Below are 20,905 nucleotides of genomic sequence, written 5' to 3'. Positions count from 1 at the left end.
CAAAGACGGAACCGTAAGTAGCCCTTGTGTTGTGGATCTTAGGGATCGGATCGAGTTATATGGGATTAACAATCGGTCTATGAATTGAGGTTCATTGTTGGATAAAGTTTTAAATGTTAGAAGTGATATTTTGTAGTTTATTCGTTGATTGATGGGAAGCCAATGTGAGTCTATTAATAAAGGTGTTACATGATCGTATTTTTTGCCGTTGTGGATAATTTTAATTGCAGTATTTTGAATTATTTGCAAGCGTTTTTTTTCTTTTTGAGTAATGTTTAGTAGGAGAGAGTTACAGTAATCTAATTTGGATATGACTAGAGAGTGTATTAAAATGTTCAATGATTTCGGTTCAAGAAATTTGGACATAGAACGAATTAAGCGTAGACGATAAAAGCAACTTTTTACCACATTACTGATGTGCTCGTGATACGAGAATTTGCCATCGATAGTAACTCCTAGTAGCTTTAGTGAGGATACTATCTCAATTGGTGTATTGTTTATTAGAAAAGGCGCTGATAGTTTAAGTCCCTGCTTCATTGGAAAGAATAAGGCTTTGGTTTTTGTAATATTTAATGCTAATTTGTTTAATGAAAGCCAATTTTTTATTTTTTCTAGTTTTTGATTAATTAGGAATATTTCGTTGGAGTTTTCAGGATTGAATGGGTGAGTCAGCTGAATATTATCAGCATAAGCGTAAGTAGTGAAACCTATAGATTGACTTAAACTAAGAAGGGGTGAAAGAAAGATGTTAAACAGCAGCGGAGATAGAATGGAACCCTGAGGGATTCCGTAGCTGTGTGAGAATGATTTAGAAATTTCATTATTGAAGAATACCGTTGAAGATCGGTCGGATAAAAAAGAAGTAAACCACTGTAATGATGTATCGTGGACGCCTATGCTTTGTAGTCTGTCTAATAGTAATGAGTGGTCAATGGTGTCGAAAGCTGCTGAGAGGTCGAGGGAAAAAAGAATAACCGAGTTGTGGTGGTCAAGATCATAAATGATTTTTGGGGTAAGACCTATTAATGAGTATTCGGTATTATGATTTTTCCTAAAACCGGTTTGATTAGGGTGTAATATATTTGTAGAATCAACAAAGTCAGACAACTGATTGAATACCACCCTTTCGGTGATTTTCGCTAAAAAAGGGATGTTGGCGATAGGGCGATAATTCGCGGAGTCCTCGGGACTAATTTTGCGATCCTTTATTATAGGAAGAATTACGGCCGATTTCCATGCATTGGGTAGAATCCCAGTAAGAAGACTTTTTTTAATGAATGAAAGTATAAAGGGTCCAAAACAAGAAAAATGTTTCTTTAGAATAACCGGAGGAATGATCTCTGACGGAGAGCTTTTTAAATTTATTTTTTGGATGATTTGTTTAAGAATTGTCAATGTAGGTATATTGAAATTTGAACATTTGGCGCAGGGGAGTATAGGTTTACTTGAAGTGTCCGAAGGGTCAATAGCTGGATTAGAGTCAAATTGCTCTCGTATTTTCGTAATTTTATTGCAAAAAGCATCGGCTAAATCTTGTGCTGAAAGGACTGTTTTTTTGTTATCCCTTTGTGATTCGGGAGTGAAAGATTTAACGATCGCGAACAATATTGAAGAATTTTTGGCCGTTTTAATTTTATTAGAGTAAAAAGATTTTTTTGCATCATTATTTTTATTTTTAAAGAGGAGTGAACTCTCAGGCCTTGCCCAGCACAGGAAGCAGATCTTCAGGCACCGGCACCACGCACAGGACATGCTGGTGCCGGTGCCGCTGCGGAGGCTACAGAAAAGTAAGAAGAGGGTTCGGGTGGGTTGGGGGGACATCAGGTCGCAGCGGGGGGATGCCCAATGGCAGCAGGGGGGTGCCTGATGACGGTGGGGGGTTGCGGATCGCGGGGGGGGGGAGGGTGACGGTTCACGGGGGGTTTTCGGGGGGAGCAATGCCGGTTCTCGGGGGGGGGGGGGAACCTATCAAAGCGAATTTCCATTATTTTCTATGGGGAAACTTGCTTTGATAAACGAGCATTTTGGATTACGAGTATGCTCCTGGAACGGATTATGCTCGTAATCCAAGGTACCACTGTATTGATTTACAAAGGAACAATGGGGCGTGGGTCTTTTTCTCAACTCTTTATTTTATAACATTTTTGCTGTGACGAAGCATGGTATCTCTGCAGGCACAAATTCACAGTTTTGAGAAATACAAAACAAAGCATCTGTAATATCTTCTAGATAGAAAAATTACCTGTGACATTATGAATGGATTAGTGCGGGGGTTGGCAACCTGCGGCTCCAGAGCCGCATGCGGCTCTTTTCCACCTTTGCTGCGGCTCCGGTAGTGTGTCACGCAGGCATGCAGCTTACAAGTCCGGTGTCGCGGCGGGAAATAGCCATGCTGAGCAGTGAGCTCAGCACATACACAGATGAAAGCCTTGCTTGCTGATTGGTCCGGCAGCCCCGCCCCGCCGTGCCGCCGGACCAATCAGCAAGCAAGGCTTTCATCTGTGTAGTGCTGAGCTCACTGCTCAGCATGGCTATTTCCCGCCGCGACGCTGGACTTGTAAGGTGCACGCCTGAAAAAGAAATCATCCTGGCCGGGGTCGGTGTCATGCTCCGGAGATCTACAGCCTTCCTATCTCCCTCTCCCTTCTACCTGCTTCCGGCCACATCCCCTGCTCCGCGGCTCTCTTCGGCAACTCAGCAGCAGCGATCGACACAAGCTTCTGACGTCGGGGCCTACCCTCTGCGAGTCCCGCTTGTTTCAACTTCCTTTTTCCACAAAGGCGGGACTCGTAGAGGGAAGGCCTCGATGTCGGCAGCTTGTCTTGATCACTGCTGCTGACGAGTTGCTGAAGAGAGCCGCGGAGCAGGGGGGTGTTGCCAGGTGCAGGTAGAAGGGAGAGGGCCAGATGCAGGACTCGTGGGTGAGGGAGGAGAAGAGAGAGAGAAAGAGAGAGGGGAGGGAAACAAAAGGAAATATTTCATACTGGGCTGGGCCGGAGTGGAGGGAGGGTGGAAAGATTCTAGCTACAGGGTGCAGTAACAAAGGAAAAGGGGGGAAAGCTGAAAATGGAGATAGTGACACAAAGAAGAGAAAGGGTAAGCAGGACCTACTGAATAAGGATAGAGATACAGAGGGGACATGAAGAGGAGGTGAAATAGAGACATAGAAGTAATGCTGAAAAAGTGTGTGGGGGGAGATAAAGACATTGAAAGGGCAAATGGTGAACATGGCGTAAAGATAAGGACAGAGACAAATGAAGATTCTGAAAAAGTGGTGAGATAGGGATATAGGTGAGATGGACACAAAGAAGGGTGATGCTGGAAAATAGGTGGAATGGTAATTCTGACAGACACAGAAGGGAAATGCTGGATCAAGGAGAGATGGGGCTCAGGCTGGATGGAATGAGGAGAAATGCCTTGTTGGCCCGGAACTTCCTCTCCTACGTCAGAATTGACGTCACTGAGCGGAATGCTGGTCTGCGCAACACTTCTGCAGGGAAAGCTTGGGACGGCGGTGGTTTGGGGGCTGTTCCCCGATTGCGGTGGCAGCAAACCGAGTGGCTTGGGGGACGGCACGGAGACAGAAAGAAGGGGGAACAGGGAGACAGAAAGAAAAAGTTGGGGGAGAGAATGAGGTCTGGAGGAGAGGAAACATACAGGAGGCTGAAAGAAAGGAAGAAAGATTGGATGCACAGTCAGAAGAAGAAAGTGCAACCAGAGACTCATGAAATCACCAAATAGCAAAGGTAGGAAAAATGATTTTATTTTCAATTTAGTGATCCTGTATATAGCATTAAGATAAGAAACAATATATGCAGTGTTAGATTTGTTTTATAATGGTTTTGCGGCTCCAAGTTTTTTTTTCTTTTCGAAAACGGGTCCAAGTGGCTCTTTATGTCTTAAAGGTTGCAGACCCCTGGATTAGTGGAATTCATTTGCCCAAAAATTTAAGCATTGCATGAATATACAGCCTCATGCTACATAATTAAAAACTAATCCCTTATTTAACGATGAATAACAAAGTATTAGCAGATAAAGCAATTGCCAAAACAAAGCCACTGCTAGACTCAATTTTCTCAACAGATCTGTCTCTCCCCCAGCAAACCATGTTATCTCTAGACCAGTGCTGTCCAAACTATGTCTGGCTGTGACACTAGCCCTATGTTTCCTCCCTTCCCGAGCCTCTGCTGTAGGCACACTTTGGTGTCAGATGACACTACTGTGGTCTCTGCTTCTTAAGCTCACACAGGCCAAGTAACTGTGGCCCATCAGCATGCTCAAGCCACAACTAAGATTTTACTTATTTGCAGCTGTAGTCAGGGTGGATAAATATCAATGTTAAAAATTAAATCAGTTTTTTTAATAGGAAAAATCTATCTAGATAGTTTCTATTTAAGATACATTATAGTCTAAAAGTAAGTTCTGATTTCTACAATAAGTTCTGCCTGAATTCTAATTAATTGACCTAGATTTACTGTCTAGTAAGTTATGATAGATCACATAGCTTATCTCTTGTAAATGATCTTGTTTAAGGCTTGTGTTAATAGTATCCTTATCCTAATCTTAACCCTTTATTTGGCATTGTTGCTCAGAAGCAACATGTGTTTTCTATAGCTCTTATGGGAGTTCTGCATTTCCAAATGCCTGTTACTTGGCACTGTTGCTCTTGTTCAACATCAAGTTACGTAAAGCAGCTGTTTCACCATCTGCCAATTAAAGGGTTAATGTAAAGATACTCAAATTCCTTGCAATCATCAGTGATATCTATAATGCTTGATATCATAGACTTCATTGCTCTGCTAATTGGGGAAATATAAATGATTGGGGTATTGTATAATTGGAAGAATAGCAAGGGTATGGTTCTTTTTATAAGTGTATGAAATCAGATTAGTAGTGAAAAATTGTTTGAAGCATGAGAAATGAACAGAGTTCATTTAACATTGGATAGAAGTCTTTGCACTAGGAATGAAGAGAATGAGATTTGTAATTGTTTTGTGTTCAACTGGTAAGAGAGTGCGAGACAGATAATGGCATAGGAGTACTTTCAGAACATACACAATAAATGATAGCAGATAAAGACCTGAACGGTCCATTCAGTCTGTCCAACAGTCACACTCATTATACATTCATGTTTTAAATTATTTCTTTTTAATATTTCTGGGCAGTAGACCATAGAAGTCCGCCTGGTACTGTCTTTAGGTTCACACTGCTGGATTTGCCATTGAAGCCCACTCCAGCCTATCCTAACCATCCTGGCCTTGAAGCTTCTATCAAAGCCCTCCCCAGCTCACTCTAAACCAAATAGCCATATAAGGAAACCCAGTACTTTTTTGTTTATTTTATACCATTCATTTTCTAATTAGAGATCTCCGTGTTCATTGCACGCTTTTTTGAATTCAGTCACTGCTTTCATATCCACCACCTCCCTCAGGAGGGCATTCCAGACATCCATCACCCTCTTTGTGAAAAAGAATTTCCTAACATTACTCCTAAGTCTACCACCCTACAACCTCAATTCATACCCTCTAGTTTTACCATTTTCCTAGGCGTGAGCTTTTTGCGGCCTCCCTGGTCCCACGCTGCTCTCTGAATGACTGCCATCGGTTCTTGTGAGTCCTGCGAAAACAGACAGCAACCATTCAGAGAGCGGCGCAGGACCAGGCAGGCCGCAAAAAACTCGCACCTGCCTTGTGCTGCTGCCAGAAGAGATCAGGAAGCAGAGCGAGGGAAGGGCAGGAGCGCTGGACTGCCGGGATTAAATAAAGGTATTGGGGGGGGGGCGGGGGGCAGTTGTTATATTTGGTTCATAAGACACACCCTTATTTCCACCCACTTTTTTGGGAGGAAAAAATGCGTCCTATAGAGCGAAAAATACAGTATAATAATACCTTTCAAATATTTTAACATCTGTATTAGAGAATGACATGGTGGTTGTTATCCGCGGGTAACCCACCGAAACGGTGACAAAAATAAAAGGTCACCGCGAGTATGGGGACAAGGCCATTCACAGTTAAAGGAGTGAGCAAGCGCGGTGAATGAGCTTGCAGTCCTGCAACCCCCTCTCTCCCGCCAGCCATCCGGCCGTGCATTTCCCTTCCTCCCTCCCTTTCCTTCTGTTTGTGGTGATTTCTATAAGGCTATGTGTTGTATTGCAGCCGGAGCCTGAAGTCGCGTCACGTGTGGCTGCTGGAAAAGTCTCCTCCAACGCAACTTCCTGTTTCCGGTTGCATCGGAGGAGACTTTCCAGCAGCCACAACTTCAAAGCTGCAATACAAGGCATAGTCTTATAGAAATCATTATGAAGAGAAGGTAAGGGGAAGAGAGGGAGGGAGATGCACAGCTGGCTAGTGGGGGGGGGGGGAGCTGCTGGACCGTGTGAAGGGTGCTGGGGGTGGGGGGATGGAGAGGAGAAGATGCTGAAGCAGCCTAAAGGGAACTGGGGAAGAAAGAGGGGAGAAGATGCTGGGAAATGGGGAAGAGACAGTGGGGAGTAGATGCTGCGAAATGGGGAAGAGAGAGAGAGTAGGGAGAAGATGCTGGGAAATGGGGAAGAGAGAATGGGGTGAAGACGCTGAGAAATGGGGAACAGAGAGTGGGGAGAAGATGCTGAAGTGAATGGGGAAGAGAGAGTGGAGAGAAGACAGTTGCCAGACTGGGGGAGTGGAGGGAAGAAGATGGATGCCAGACCAATTGGGGTGGGGGGGAGTGATGGGAGAGGCACAGTAACAGAGCAAATGGAAGGCGCAGAGAGGACAGACAGTAGATGGAAGGAATTGAATGAGAAGATGAGGGAAGCAGAAACCAGACAACAAAGGTAGAAAAATATTTTATATTTATTTATTTTGCTTTAGGATAAAATAGTATATTAATTGCGTTAATAAAAATTTATAAACAAAGCCCTGCCAGCTGAACATCTCTTTCTCTAGTTCAGCACCCAGAACATAGATTTATAAGGAAGGAATAAGCTAAATATTGCAGTACTGAGACTTGTATGGATGCTGTGGGGACTGGGCGGGAACATTGGTCACGGGGATGGGGCGGGGACGGGATGGGGACAGTGGTTGCGGGGATGGGGTGGTGACAGGGATGGTGGTCGCGGAGACGGGGCGGTGACGAGAACAAATTTTTCCCGATGTCATTCTCTAGTTTTTATCATATCTCCCCTGTTCCTCCTCTACTTTAGTGTATACATATTCAGGTCATCCAATCTCTTCTTGTACATCTTTTGGCACAAGCCCCATACCATTGTTTGTCGCTTTTCTCTGGCCACTTCTAGTCTTTTTACATCCTTAGCTAGATACGGCCCCCAAAACTGAACACAGTACTCTAGGTGGGGCCTTAGCAATGATCTGTACAGGGGCATCAATACTGCCTTTCTTCTGCTGGTTATGCCTCTTTCTATACAGCCCACTATCCTTCTGGTTACAGCTACCACTTCGTCGCACTGTTTTGTTGCCTTCAGATCCTCAGACACTATCACCCCAAGATCCCGCTCCCCATCCTGCATATCAGCCTCTCAACACATACAGTTCCCTCAAATTTCTACTCCCCTAGTGCATCACTCTGTACTTCTTCGCATTTAATTTTAGTTGCCAAACATTAGACCACTCTTCTAACTTTTGCAGATCCCTTTTTCATGTTTTACACTCCCTTCAGGGTGTACACTCTGTTGCAAATCTTAGTTGTCATCTGCAAAAAGATAAACCTTACCTTCTAACCCTTCAGCAATGTCGCTCACAAATATATTGAACAGAATTGGACCCAACATTGATCCTTCTGGCCCTCTACTGTTCATCTTTCCTTCCTCCAAGTGAATTCCATTCACCACCACTCTCTGGCTTCTGTCCAGCAACCAGTTTCTAATCAAGTTCACCACTTTGAGTTCTAAATTCTGCCCATCAAGTTTATTCAAGAGCCTCCTATGAGGAACCATGCCAAAGGCTTTGATGAAATCTAAATAAATTACATCTAGTGCACAACCTCGATCCAATTCTCTGGTCACCCAGTCAGAGAATTCAATCAGGTTTGTTTAGCATGATTTACCTTTAGTAAAGCCATGTTGCCTTGGATCTTGCAACCCATTGGATTCTAGAAAATTCACTATCCTTTCCTTCAGCAACCCTTCCATTATTTTTCCAACAACCAAAGTGAAGCTTACTGGACTGTAGTTTCCCGTTTCATCTTTGCGACTATTTTTGTGAAGAGGGACCACATCTGCTCTTTTCCAGTTCCGTGGAACCTCTCCCGTCTCTAAGGAGTTATTGAACAAATCTTTTAGAAGACCCACCAGAACCTCTCTGATTTCTCAATATCCTGGGATGGATGCCATCCGGTCCAATGGCTTTGTCCACCTTCAATTTTCAAGTTCATAAAATTTTCTTGCATAAATGGTGCAATATCTGCTCTATTCTCGCACGTTCGTTTGCCAGCCAATCGCGGTCTTTCTCCAGGATTTTCTTCTGTGAACACAGAGCATAAGTATTTGTTTAGCAAGTTAGCTTTTTCCTCAGTCTCCACATAGTGGTTTGAAGTAACTTTTTTTTTTTTTTCTGTAACTTGTAATAAGGGGGTAAGGGTTAAGGGTAATAGGATTTGATATATCGCTTTTCTGTGGTACAATGAAAGCAGTTTACAATTATTATATTTAGGTACTTTCTCTGTCCCTTGTGGGCTCACAATCGGGGCAATGGCAGGTTGTAATTTAACAAGGATAAATGTTTCTAATATTTCTAATATGTCATATTTTTTTGACCTGCAGATTTTGGGTCTCTCTTTGATCTGGAGCATGACTTGCCTGATGAGCTGATAAATTCCAATGAATTTGGACTCTCGAATGGCGGTGACATCAACCAGCTGCACACCAGCCTGAACATGGTCCAGGATGCTGCATCCAAACACAAACAGTTATCTGAACTGCTCCGAGCTGGAAGCTCCTCCAACATCAGCATGGGGGTTGGTGGTAGCCAGACTCCACAGAATAGCCCTGGCATGGGACTCTTAAACAATATGATCAAAAGCCCCATGACTCAGCCAAGTTTGAACTCTCCCAGTATGGGTATGGGTGCCGGTGGTTCAAACCAAGGTCCCACAGCACAGTCTTTAAATGCCACCTCCACTACAGGCATGATGTCCAATACAGTTAACCCTTCCAGCATGGGAATGCCTACAGGCATCAATGCTACCATGAGTCCAGGCATGATGACAGCAGGAAATGGCCAAGGCATGATGCAGGGACAAGTTATGAATGGTTCAATTGGAGTTGGAAGGGGGCGGCCCAACATGCCTTATCCTAACCCTGGAATGGGTAATGCTGGTAACCTCCTGGCAGAGACGCTTCAGCAAGGCTCTCCTCAGATAGGAGGGCAGACAGGATTGCGTGGCCCACAACCTGGTGCCCTGAGCAAGGTAAGTAAATCACTATTACTGGTTTTAATTATCTTTAGTCATTTGTTTGGAAGTAAAACTGTAGTTTAGGAATCTTGAGATCTGAATGTTGCATATTGGATATAAGTGATCATGATTTCTAGGTTGTTTTCATAGCAAGTTAACAGCTACAGCATTATTTTTAGATTATAAAAGAAAGCCTTGCTGATTAGCTAGGTGTTAGTTCATTTCTGTTAGAACCTGTCATATCTTAATTTAAAATTGCGATTTTTCATTTCTTAAAGATGAAATGCTGCAATTTTTCATTTCTTAAAGATGAAATGCTAAGAATGAATGTTCCTCAGCAACAGCAGCAGATGAATCCAGAAACTAGTGGGATAGCACCCATCTATCAGCAGGCGGAGATAGAGAACTGATTAACAGGTGGACCTATTGGCTGGTACTCTCCCTGTATCTCCAGTATTTTCTATATCCCAGCAGGTGATGGTCGCTGTTGCACAAGCTCCTGGATTCTGGCTGGTTTGAGGTTTATTCTACTGTTGAGAATTTTTCTCTTCAGTTAGATTGGGGTGTTTGGCTGTGCGGTGCCAACTTTGGGAGTCATACCTGTGCCCCCCCAGGTCCCTGCTCCACCCTCCTCTTCGGTGGATTGAGGTTTCTTGCTGGTCTTCTGTGTTTTCTCCTTTCCCTGCAGCTAGGCTTCCAAAAAAAAAAAAAGACCAGTGTGCTGCAGCTGGACGGTGCTTTGCAGTCCAAGACTGCAACTACCAGCCTTAGCAAAAGGTGGACTCGGGTGAGAGTGATTTCTTTCTGTTGTATGTGCTGGTTTTCTTGGGTCTGCTGTTGGTCGCGGGGGTTGTTGGGCCGCGGGGGCTGCTTTTGGGGTAGTTGCTCGGCAGTTGTAATGGCGGCAGAGGCAGTTAAGAGGTGTTCCTGCTGTGGGAAGCAGCAAATACCATTGGGCCTCTGTTCGGCGGGTTGCACAGATGTTGTAGGGGAAGAAGTGCAGATCGCGCCTGATGCGCCGGTAGTTTCCCGCGCTGGGGGAGTCGGGCCTGCTTTTCCTGCGCTTGCGGCTGCTGCCATTCCGCTTCAGTGCACGTCGGCGACTGCATCGGCGTTCAGCGGCGTTGCTTCCTTTACGGGACAGATTTCGGGGCAGGAGAAATCTTTTGCTCTGCAGGCTCCATTGAATCTGGTGGCGTATTCCCCGGAGTTTGTAATGTTAATGCACAAGGCTTTTGTAATGGAAAGCTCTCAGCCTGCTCAGCATCTGGAATGTTCTTTGGTCCTTCAGGCCGGTGGTCCTCCTCTGGAATCTCAGGCCGCTAAGAGACGCAGGGTGACGCATGTGGATGGAGGTGACCCTGCTTCAGACTTCGCCTTTTCTTTGTCTCTTCCAGATTCTCTGGAGGACGGGGAGGTGGTGGATTTGGAGCTTGAGGATGCGCTGGCTAGGAAATGGATGATCCTACCGCGCTCTGTCTCTTTCATGGAGAGGAATTGCCCTCCTTTATTACCAAGGCATTGCAGGGCCTTAATATTTCTCAACAGGAGGCTCCTGCGTCAGGCTCGGCTAATCTTATGGCGGGCACTAGAAAACCTGCAAAAGCGTTTCCGGTGCACGAAGTGATGCTGGAGCTTATTTCGGCGCAGTGGGACATGCTGGAGGCTGGTCTGCGGGTGGCGAAGACTATGCACCAGTTGTATCCCGTCTCTCAGGACGAGCTTGACAGATTTAAGAACCCCAGGGTGGACGCTTTGGTGGCTACGGTTACCAAGAAGACTACCTTGCCAGTTGAGGGGGGTATAGCCCTCAAAGACATTCAGGATAGAAAAATGGAATCTTCTCTCAAGCTGTCTTTTGATGTAGCGGCGGTTACCTTGCAAGCGGCGGTGTGCAGTTCCTATGCGGCACAGGCTTGCCTACATTAGGCTCAAGGTATGGCAGATAAGATGATGGAGACCGGGGTGCCTGTACCGTCCGATTTTCTGGATGTGGAAACGGGTCTAGCTTATATGGCGGACGCCCTCTATGATATTATTAGGGCTTCGGCGAAACAAATGGCTCTGTCTGTTGTTTCTCGTCGTTCCTTGTGGCTCTGTCACTGGGCAGCGGATGCGGCTTCCAAGCTTAGGTTCGTGTGGCTTCCTTTTAAGGGTCGCTTATTGTTTGGGGATGATCTAGATAAATTGGTGAAGCATTTTGGGGATACCAAAACGCAGCGGTTGCTGGAAGATAAACCTAAAGCCCCGTTGAAGGCATTGCCTGCCAAGAATCGTTTCCGGGATGTCAAGAGGTATCGGCCTGGTAAGCCATCCTTTCCGCCTTCCTATAATTCTAGGCCTAGATTTTCGCAAAAGAATTCCTTTCGTCCTGCAAAATCCCAACCTGCTCAACCAGCCCGTACCCCGGCCTTACGCAATTCCCAATGACGGGATGTTGGCTCCCTCCGTCATGACCATAGGAGGTCGATTGTCTTCCTATCTGACGGAATGGGCCAAGATCACGTCCGATCTGTGGTTATTGGACATTATTCGAATTAGAATTTTCCTCTCCCGTCATAGATTCTTTCTTGGTCTCCCCGTGTTCAGGGGTGGCAAAAAGGGAATCAGTGCAAGTCACTCTTCAGGTTCTTTTGGAAATTGGGGCAGTAATTCCCATTCCTCCGGAGGAAAGGGGGAAGGGAAGATATTCCATTTATTTCCTGGTGCCCAAAAAAGGGGGGCTCGATCAGACCTGTCTTGGATCTCAAGAAGGTCAATCGCTTCCTCAGGGTCAGGCATTTCCGGATGGAGACAGTATGGTCGGTCATTGCGGCTGTGCAGCCGGGGGAATTCCTTACGGCGCTCGTCCTCAAGGAAGCTTATCTGCACATTCCTATTTGGCCCCCACATCAGAAGTATCACAAGCTAACACAGAAAAACCAAAGATGAGGTAGGAGATATCCGCACACCAGAAGGAAGAGAGAGATCACAGGAAGACGTCCCCCCATCTGAAGAGACGAAAACAATTTCAAGAGTAGCACTGGAAGAAGAAGACTGGCCCTATACCGAAGACGTGGACTTACGACCCCAAGAAACCCCCGAATAAAGAAGATGGGGATCATCGTAGGAGACTCCATTATACGTCACGTGGACAGCCACACCGCAGGAGGAAGAGAGGACAGAATCGTCACCTGTCTGCCTGGAGCAAGAGTGAAGGATGTGGCCAACAGGATCTCCAGGATCATAGACAGTGCAGGGGGAGAGGATACTGCTGTGCTCATCCACGTGGGAACAAATGATGTAAGCGGACGGAAGTATGACAGGGAAGAGATGAAGGGCCAGCTCCGCTCACTTGGAAGACAGCTGAAGATCAGGGAGGTGAAGGTGGCCTTCTCCGAGATCCTCCCAGTACCAAGAGCGGATGGAAAGAGACAAGGGGAATTGCAAGCTATTAACGCCTGGATGAGACGATGGTGTGAAGAAGAAGGCTTCGACTTCGTGCGCAACTGGACGGCGTTCTGGGGGAAAAGCAAGTACTATAGAAAGGACGGACTACACCTCAACAAGGAAGGAGCGAGAGTATTGGCAGGCAACTTGAAGAGGGCCATCGAGAAGGCTTTAAACTAATAAATAGGGGAAAGCCGACAGTCGACCACCAGTCGATGGCACGGACGACAGGATGCCCCGATGTAGGAACAATGGGCTACTACTCATACACAGGAGAGGACGATCTCACAGCAAATAAGGAAGACAAGGCAGAAAGGGACAACTCAGACATAGGAGAGGAAGACCGCACAACAAACAAGGGAAACAACACTGGAGCGGTTAAGGATACCGTGAAAGTAACAGTAAGGACAGCAAAGAGTAGAAAGTCCATAAAAGTAACTCGAAGAGAACTCAAATGTATGTATACGAATGCTAGAAGTCTAGGAAACAAAATGGGGGAACTAGAGACAATAGCAAGAAATGATAAGTTGGAAATCATTGGCATAACAGAAACATGGTGGAATGAAGAAAACAAATGGGACACAGTACTTCAGGGATACAAACTATATAGAAGAGATCGAGTAGGGCAGAAAGGTGGAGGTATTGCCCTATATGTGCAGGAAGGAATAGAATCTGTTGAAGTGGCTACGATGGAAACGAAAGAGAAGCTAGAGTCCCTCTGGGTCAAGATTCCTGGACAAAACAGTGCAGCCACGAAAATTGGCCTTTTTTATCGTCCCCCGGGACAGGCGGATGAAACTGACTTAGAAATGATAGAGGAAATCAAACGAGAATGCAAGACGGGCAATGTAATAATATTGGGAGACTTCAATTTCCCGAGGATAGACTGGAAACTAGGAACCTCCAACTGCGGCAAGGAGGCCAAGTTCCTGGAGGCGCTAGGGGATTGCTTCCTGGAACAAATGGTGAAAGAGCCGACAAGAGGCAACGTCACCCTGGACTTGGTGCTAAATGGCCTCACGGGACCGACAAAAGAAGTAGAAGTTACGGTACCGCTGGGGACGAGCGATCACAATGTGATCATCTTTAAGCTTGACATCGGGAATAGAAAAAGTGCCAAAACCTTAACCAAAACCTTTAACTTTAAAAAGGGCAAATACGATCGCATGAGAGCCATGGTGAAACAACGACTCAAGAAAAAGGTGGATAAAATTGAAACAGTAGACCAGGCATGGTCCCTACTGAAAAGTACTATCACAGAAGCACAAAACCTACACATTCCGAGGATCTCCAAGGAAGGGAGAACAAAAGGTAAGGGAGAACCGGCATGGCTTACCAGACAGGTGAAGGAAGCCATAAAAGAAAAGAAGGACTCTTTCAAAAAATGGAAACACATCAAAACGACCGAAGCATGGAAAAAACATAAAGACGAACAGAAGAAATGTCACAAGGCGGTGAGGGATGCCAAAAAGGACTATGAAGAAAAAATAGCGCAAGAGGCCAAGAACTTCAAGCCCTTCTTTAGATACGTGAAAGGGAAAAAACCCGCAAAAGAGGCGGTGGGACCCCTGGACGACCAGGGAAGAAAAGGGTACATTAAGGAAGATAAACAAATTGCGGACAAACTAAATTCCTTCTTTGCGTCTGTCTTTACGGAGGAGGATACTGCAAAAATACCAGAGGAAATGAAAGTGTTTAATGGAGTAATAGAAGACAGCCTCACCACAGTTGAAGTGGAGTTGGACCAGATATACTACCAGATCGACAAACTTAAAAGTGACAAATCCCCTGGACCGGATGGAATTCATCCGAGAGTCTTAAAAGAATTGAAGATTGAAATCGGAGAGTTATTGCAAAAACTCACCAATCTGACAATCAGAACTGGACAGATACCAGATGACTGGAAGATAGCGAATGTCACGCCAATTTTCAAGAAAGGATCGAGAGGAGAACCGGGCAACTACAGACCAGTGAGCCTTACGTCTGTCCCTGGAAAGATGGTTGAAGCACTGATCAAGGATAGCATAGTCCGGCACTTAGATACACACGACTTGCTGAAACCCAGTCAACATGGGTTCAGGAAAGGGAAATCATGTTTAACGAATTTGCTTCAATTTTTTGAGACCGTGAACAAGCAAATTGATAGTGGAATGCCGGTGGACATAATTTATTTGGACTTCCAGAAAGCATTCGACAAAGTTCCGCATGAAAGACTTCTCAGGAAACTACAAAGCCATGGAATAGAGGGAGATATACAAAGGTGGATAGGCAAATGGCTGGAAAACAGGAAGCAGAGAGTGGGCATAAATGGGAAGTTCTCAGACTGGGAGAAAGTGACTAGTGGTGTGCCCCAGGGCTCGGTACTTGGGCCGATTCTATTTAATATATATATCAATGACCTGGAAGGCGGAATATCCAGTGAGATCATTAAGTTTGCAGACGACACAAAGCTATGCCGGGAAATCAGATCGCAGGAAGATAGCGAGGAACTCCAGAGCGACTTGTATCAGCTAGAGAAATGGGCAGAGCAATGGCAGATGAAGTTCAACGTGGAGAAATGCAAAGTAATGCATTTAGGTAGTAAGAATAAGGAACACGAGTATAGAATGTCAGGAGCAACTCTGGGTAAGAGCGAACAAGAAAAGGACCTGGGTGTACTGATAGATAGGACCCTGAAGCCGTCGGCACAATGTGCGGCAGCGGCAAAGAAAGCAAACAGAATGTTGGGCATGATAAAGAAAGGAATCACGAGTAGATCGGAGAAAGTCATAATGCCGCTTTATAGAGCAATGGTCAGACCACACTTGGAGTACTGTGTACAACATTGGTCTCCCAACCTAAAGAAGGATATAAAACTGCTGGAGAGGGTGCAGAGATGAGCAACGAAACTAATAAGAGGTATGGAGAAATTGGAATATGAGGAACGACTCAAGAAACTAGGATTGTTCTCCCTTGAGAAGAGGAGGCTGCGAGGGGACATGATAGAGACGTTCAAAATACTGAAAGACATCGATAAAATAGAGCAGAAAAACAAATTATTTACATTGTCCAATGTGACACGGACAAGAGGACATGGTTTGAAGCTAAGGGGTGACAAGTCCAGGACAAATGTCAGGAAGTTCTGCTTTACGCAGCGAGTGGTGGACGCATGGAATGCTCTTCCACAGGAGGTTATTAAGGAATCCACTGTGCTAGGATTCAAAGGCAAATTAGATGCACATCTCCTTATGAGAGGCATAGAGGGATATGGGTGATTAGAACAATCAGGTGTATACCTGACTGGGGCCTCCGCGTGTGCGGATCGCCGGAATCGATGGACCATGGGTCTGATCCGGAGATGGCAATTCTTATGTTCTTATGTTCTTATGTATCTGTGCTTCGCGATCCTTGGCCAGCACTATCAGTTTCAGACCATGCCGTTTGGACTAGCCACGGCTTCTCGTACATTCTCGAAAGTCATTGTGATAGTGGTGGCCTTCCTTTCCAAGGAAGGGGTTCAGGTACATCCTTACTTGGACGACTGGTTGATTCGGGCGTCTTCCAAGCAGGAGAGTTTGGCGGTGATCCAGAGAGTGATCTCTCTTCTCCAATCTTTGGGGTGATTGATCAATTTTCTGAAGAGCTCTCTTACCCCGTCGCAATCGTTGGAGCATCTGGGGGTGCATTTCGGCACATGTCTGGGGAAGGTGTTTCTACAATTCAAAATGCCCTCACTCATCAGGGTTAAATCTCCATGTCAGATTGGTATCATTCTATGAATTGAGAATTTCATTATATTATAGTTAATTTTTATAATTAATTTAAGGGCTTAGTAGATATTAATTGAATCTGTTTATTGGTTTCTATAAACGTTTGTTTATTGATTAAGGGCTCTTAAACTTATATGATTGATAGGCAGCATGATTTTTTGAATTGAGGATGAAATTAGATAAAAGTGAGTTTTTATAATTAACTTGGGGATTTAGTAGAGAATGCAATTAGATAAAAGTGAGTTTTTATAATCAACTTGGGGATTTAGTAGATATTTAATCAATTAAAACAATTCAGTGGATGATGTTATATAATAAAACACAAACAGCATGATGGAAGGGTTTATGAATATATGTAAATTTTAATTTTTTAAGTTTTATGTTAACGTATGTATAATGATGAATAGATTAATTTATAAGTTAAAACACAGTTTTAGGGTATTGATGTATTAATGTATCAAAAATTCTGTGTATTAAAGCTTTCTTTGTATTTATATTATATAGTGCTCTTTGTTGGAACCCTTGACAAAGCCTGTTTAGGCGAAACTGTTGGGGCAAGCAAAGTACATTGCAATAAATGATAAGTAAAAAATGATTTACCAACTGTGGACTGTTCTTATTGCTTCTAAATTATAAAGAAGAAAGTCATCCACAGACTGAGAAAATTTTGCTGACATGGTGATTTAACCCTGATGAGTGAGGGCATTTTGTATTGTGGAGTTTTCCAATTTACCTCACTTTCTGTCTTCTACATTCTTTTGCTGAAGGTGTTTCTACCCAAAGACTGGGGAGTGAAGTTGCAGTCTCAGGTTCGCCTGCTTCTCCAGTCGCTCAGACTGAGGGTTTGGGATTATGTGCAGGTCCTGGGGTCGATGGTGGCGACTCTGGAAGTAGTTCCCTGGGCTCGCTTCCACATGAGACCATTGCAGCAGTCGCTTCTCTCCCAGTGGTCCCCGGTGTCTCAGGACTACAATCGTCGTCTTCAGTGGACGTCTCCTGCGGAACTCAGCATGCGTTGGTGGCTCAGCGAGATCAATCTGTTCAAAGGAATGCCATTTGCGACACCGGACTGGATCATAGTTACAATGGACACCAGTCTGATGGGATGGGGAGCTCAGTGCCTTCAATCGTCAGCGCAAGGGGGTATGGTCTCAGGAGGAGACTCAGTGGTCGATCAATATGCTGGAGTTGAGAGCGATCAGGCTAGCGCTTCTCGCGTTTCAGTCCATGATTCGGGACCATCTGACAAGGGTCTTTTCGGACAATGTAACGGCGGTAGCTCATGTCAACCGGCAGGGAGGTATATGGAGTCCTCAGTTAGCCAGTGAGGCTATGATGCTGCTTCAGTGGGCAGAGATTCATCTTCCTCTTTTCTCGGCTGCGCACATTGCGGGGCAGGCAAATGTTCAGGCGGACTTTCTCAGCTGAAATCTTCTAGATCCCGGAGAATGGGAACTTTCCGCTCAGGCATTTGACCTGCTTGTTCAGAGGTGAGAGATCTCATGGCCTCATCTCAAAATGCCAAGCTGCCTCGGTTCTTCAGCAGATACAGGGAGTTGGCATCCGAGGGGGTGGACGCGATGGCTCTACCGTGGCCTCCGGGTTGTTTCCTTTATGTGTTCCCTCCTTGGCCGATGATAGGTCGGTTGTTACATCGCATAGCTCGCTTTCCGGGCTCGGTGATTCTGGTAGCTCCGGATTGGGCACATCGACCTTGGTATGCGGACCTGATGCGTCTGTCGACAGGCGATTGGTTGGCATTCCCTGTGACTCTGAACTTGCTCACTCAAGGATCGATATGCATGGAAAATCCGTCCCACTTTGGTCTTACGGCCTGGCTCTTGAAAGGTCGCGGCTGAGGTGTAAGGGTTATTTGGAGCCGGTTATTTCCACTCTTCTTCAGGCCAAGAAGAGGTCTACTTCTGCCTCGTATGCTAGAGTCTGGAGGATTTTTGATTCCTGGTGTTCAGCTCAGGGTCTATCGCCCTTCAAGGCGTCGCTCTCTTCCATCCTTTCCTTTCTTGAAGATGGAGTTGCCAAGGGGTTGGCCTATAATTCTCTTAAGGTTCAAGTGGCCGCTTTAGCTTGTTACAGAGGCCGTGGGCTCATTCTTCCCTTGCGTCCCAACCTGATGTGGTTCGATTTCTAAAAGGGGTGCAACATATTCGCCCTCCTATTAAGAAGATATGTCCGGAATGGAGTCTTAAAGTAGTCCTTGGGGGGTTGCAAAAGCTTCCCTTTGAGCCTTTATTTACAGCAACTCTGAAGGATGTGATGTTGAAAGCAATGTTTCTTGTCACAGTGGCTTCAGCCAGATGGGTATCTGAGTTACAGGCGTTGTCTTGTAGAGATCCCTTTTTGCGTATTTCGGATTCAGGGGTTTCAGTGAGGACTGTCCCCTCGTTTCTTCCTAAAGTGGTCTCCGCCTTTCATGTTAACCAGTCTCTCTTCCTTCCAGCCTTCCGGAAGTAGGACTGGGGGGAAAAGTTTTCTTCATTGCGGTTACTGGATGTATGTAGGATACTTCTCCATTATCTCAGACTTACTAATGACTTTCGCCGTTCGGATCACCTCTTTGTGTTGTTCGCGGGCCACAACAATGGTATGGCTGCGTGTAAAGCTTCCATTGCTCGCTGGGTCAAGAAAACCATTGCTTCTACTTACTTGACTTCAGGTAGGTGGTTGCCTGACAAGCTGCATGCTCATTCCTTTAGGGCGATGGCTACTTATTGGGCTGAGTCCCGAGGTTTTTCTTTGGAGGAGATTTGTCGGGCGGCTACTTGGTCTTCTAAGAATACTTTTTCTAGACATTATTGCTGGATGTGGCAGTGCGGGCGGAGGCTGCCTTTGGTGCATCAGTTACTGCTGAGGCGGCGTTCGCTTCCTGATTGAGGATTGCTTTGCTACATCCCACTAGTCTCTGGATTCATCTGCTGCTGTTGCTTTGGAAGGAAAAATTTTGTTCTTACCTGTTAATTTTCTTTCTTCTAGACGATGAATCCAGAGCCCCACCCTTTCTGGCTATTGGATCTTGGTTTCGGTTTTCTATGTTCTATGGTTGGTGGTTGTTTGTTCTATTGTTGCAAGTTCTTCTGGGGAAGGAGTTTTTTTTGCCTGTTGCCATATTTCTGGTTCCGACTGCTTGGGCAAGGAGCAATATTGGAGATACATGGAGAGTACCAGCCAATAGGTCCACCTGTTAATCAGTTCTCTATCTCCGCCTGCTGGTAGATGGGTGCTATCCCACTAGTCTCTGGATTCATCTGCTGCGTCTAGAGGAAAGAAAATTAATAGATAAGAACATAATTTTTCCTTCCTTCTGGTTCTGCTCATCTTACTCTGGTGAGGAAAATTGGTCCATTCTTGATTTTACAAGTCCCTTCTTGAATTGTCATCTCAAGAAGTCACCTAATGTGTATGGTTACCATATATTGGGAACAGTTTCAGAAGTCACTTACCTAAGGAAATATTGATTTTTCCAGCTAAGAGGGCTGACTGAAAATTGTCTAGCCTTAATCTGAGTAAAAGCTGCATTTTACTCATTTAGCATTTAGCAATGCATTTAGCTGCATTTTAGGAGGAGGCATCCATAGGAACATATGTGCAGGTGGTAGTTTTTCAGCTAGTGTGCGCTAATCCGGTGCGTGCGCTAAAAACGCAAGCGCACCTTCGTAAAAGGAGACCAAAATGATTTCTAGTGTCATTTCTGTCACTGCAGTAGAGTTGTATCGATTTGAACTAGTTATATTCTTCATCTGGTGAGCTGTTTTGGTGCATAGGCTGGATCATATTACTACTGATTATTTGTATGTCATGTTTGTGCCTTATGTAGTCTTGTTCTTCACATCTCCTATCTATATGTCTATGCTGCAAATTTATTTATTTAAAACATTTATAGCCTGCATGCGGGTAACAGTGGTACATACATAATTAAAACAAGACCCAACAAACATAAAAAATAACAATATGCAGCTGTAAACCTATATCTTAAAGAAGATAAGGTCACATAATTGCTAAACTATGAACTGCCCAGATTTGAAAAGGCCAGTCTGAAAAAATAGGCTTTCAAACTTTTTTCCAAAATACCAAGAAATTGAAAATTAAACAAATAGAGTCTGGAACAGAATTCCATAGTAGAAGTCTGGCCACTTGGAACATTCGAGATCGATTTACAACTTTAGTGATGGATTGATTGGGGGAACAGCCAAAAAATCTCTAACTTGTGATTGTAGTGGGCAACAAGGCACTTATGCCTGCAATAAAGAGGCAACCACTTTAGGCACTAAGTCATGTACAGATTTAAATACCAAAGTTAGTACAGTAGTACCTTGGTTTAC

General features: G+C 44.9%; 1 protein-coding gene across 4 annotated transcripts in view; it reads left to right on the top strand.

Moving 5' to 3' along the window:
• The window catches only part of EP300 (E1A binding protein p300), a 532,137-nt gene that overhangs the window by 42,088 nt on the left and 469,144 nt on the right, over positions 1 to 20,905 (top strand). For all 4 annotated transcript variants that reach the window (XM_033935072.1, XM_033935073.1, XM_033935071.1 and 1 more), the window contains exon 2: positions 8,759 to 9,405. In XM_033935072.1, the coding sequence (XP_033790963.1) occupies positions 8,759 to 9,405 (647 nt within the window). The remainder of the gene's footprint in view (positions 1 to 8,758; positions 9,406 to 20,905) is intronic.

The sequence above is a fragment of the Geotrypetes seraphini genome, chromosome 2 (assembly GCF_902459505.1).
Source record: "Geotrypetes seraphini chromosome 2, aGeoSer1.1, whole genome shotgun sequence".
Taxonomy (NCBI): Eukaryota; Metazoa; Chordata; class Amphibia; order Gymnophiona; family Dermophiidae; genus Geotrypetes; species Geotrypetes seraphini.
Note: the sequence above shows the minus strand (reverse complement) of the source record. Positions and strands in the feature narration are given on the sequence as shown.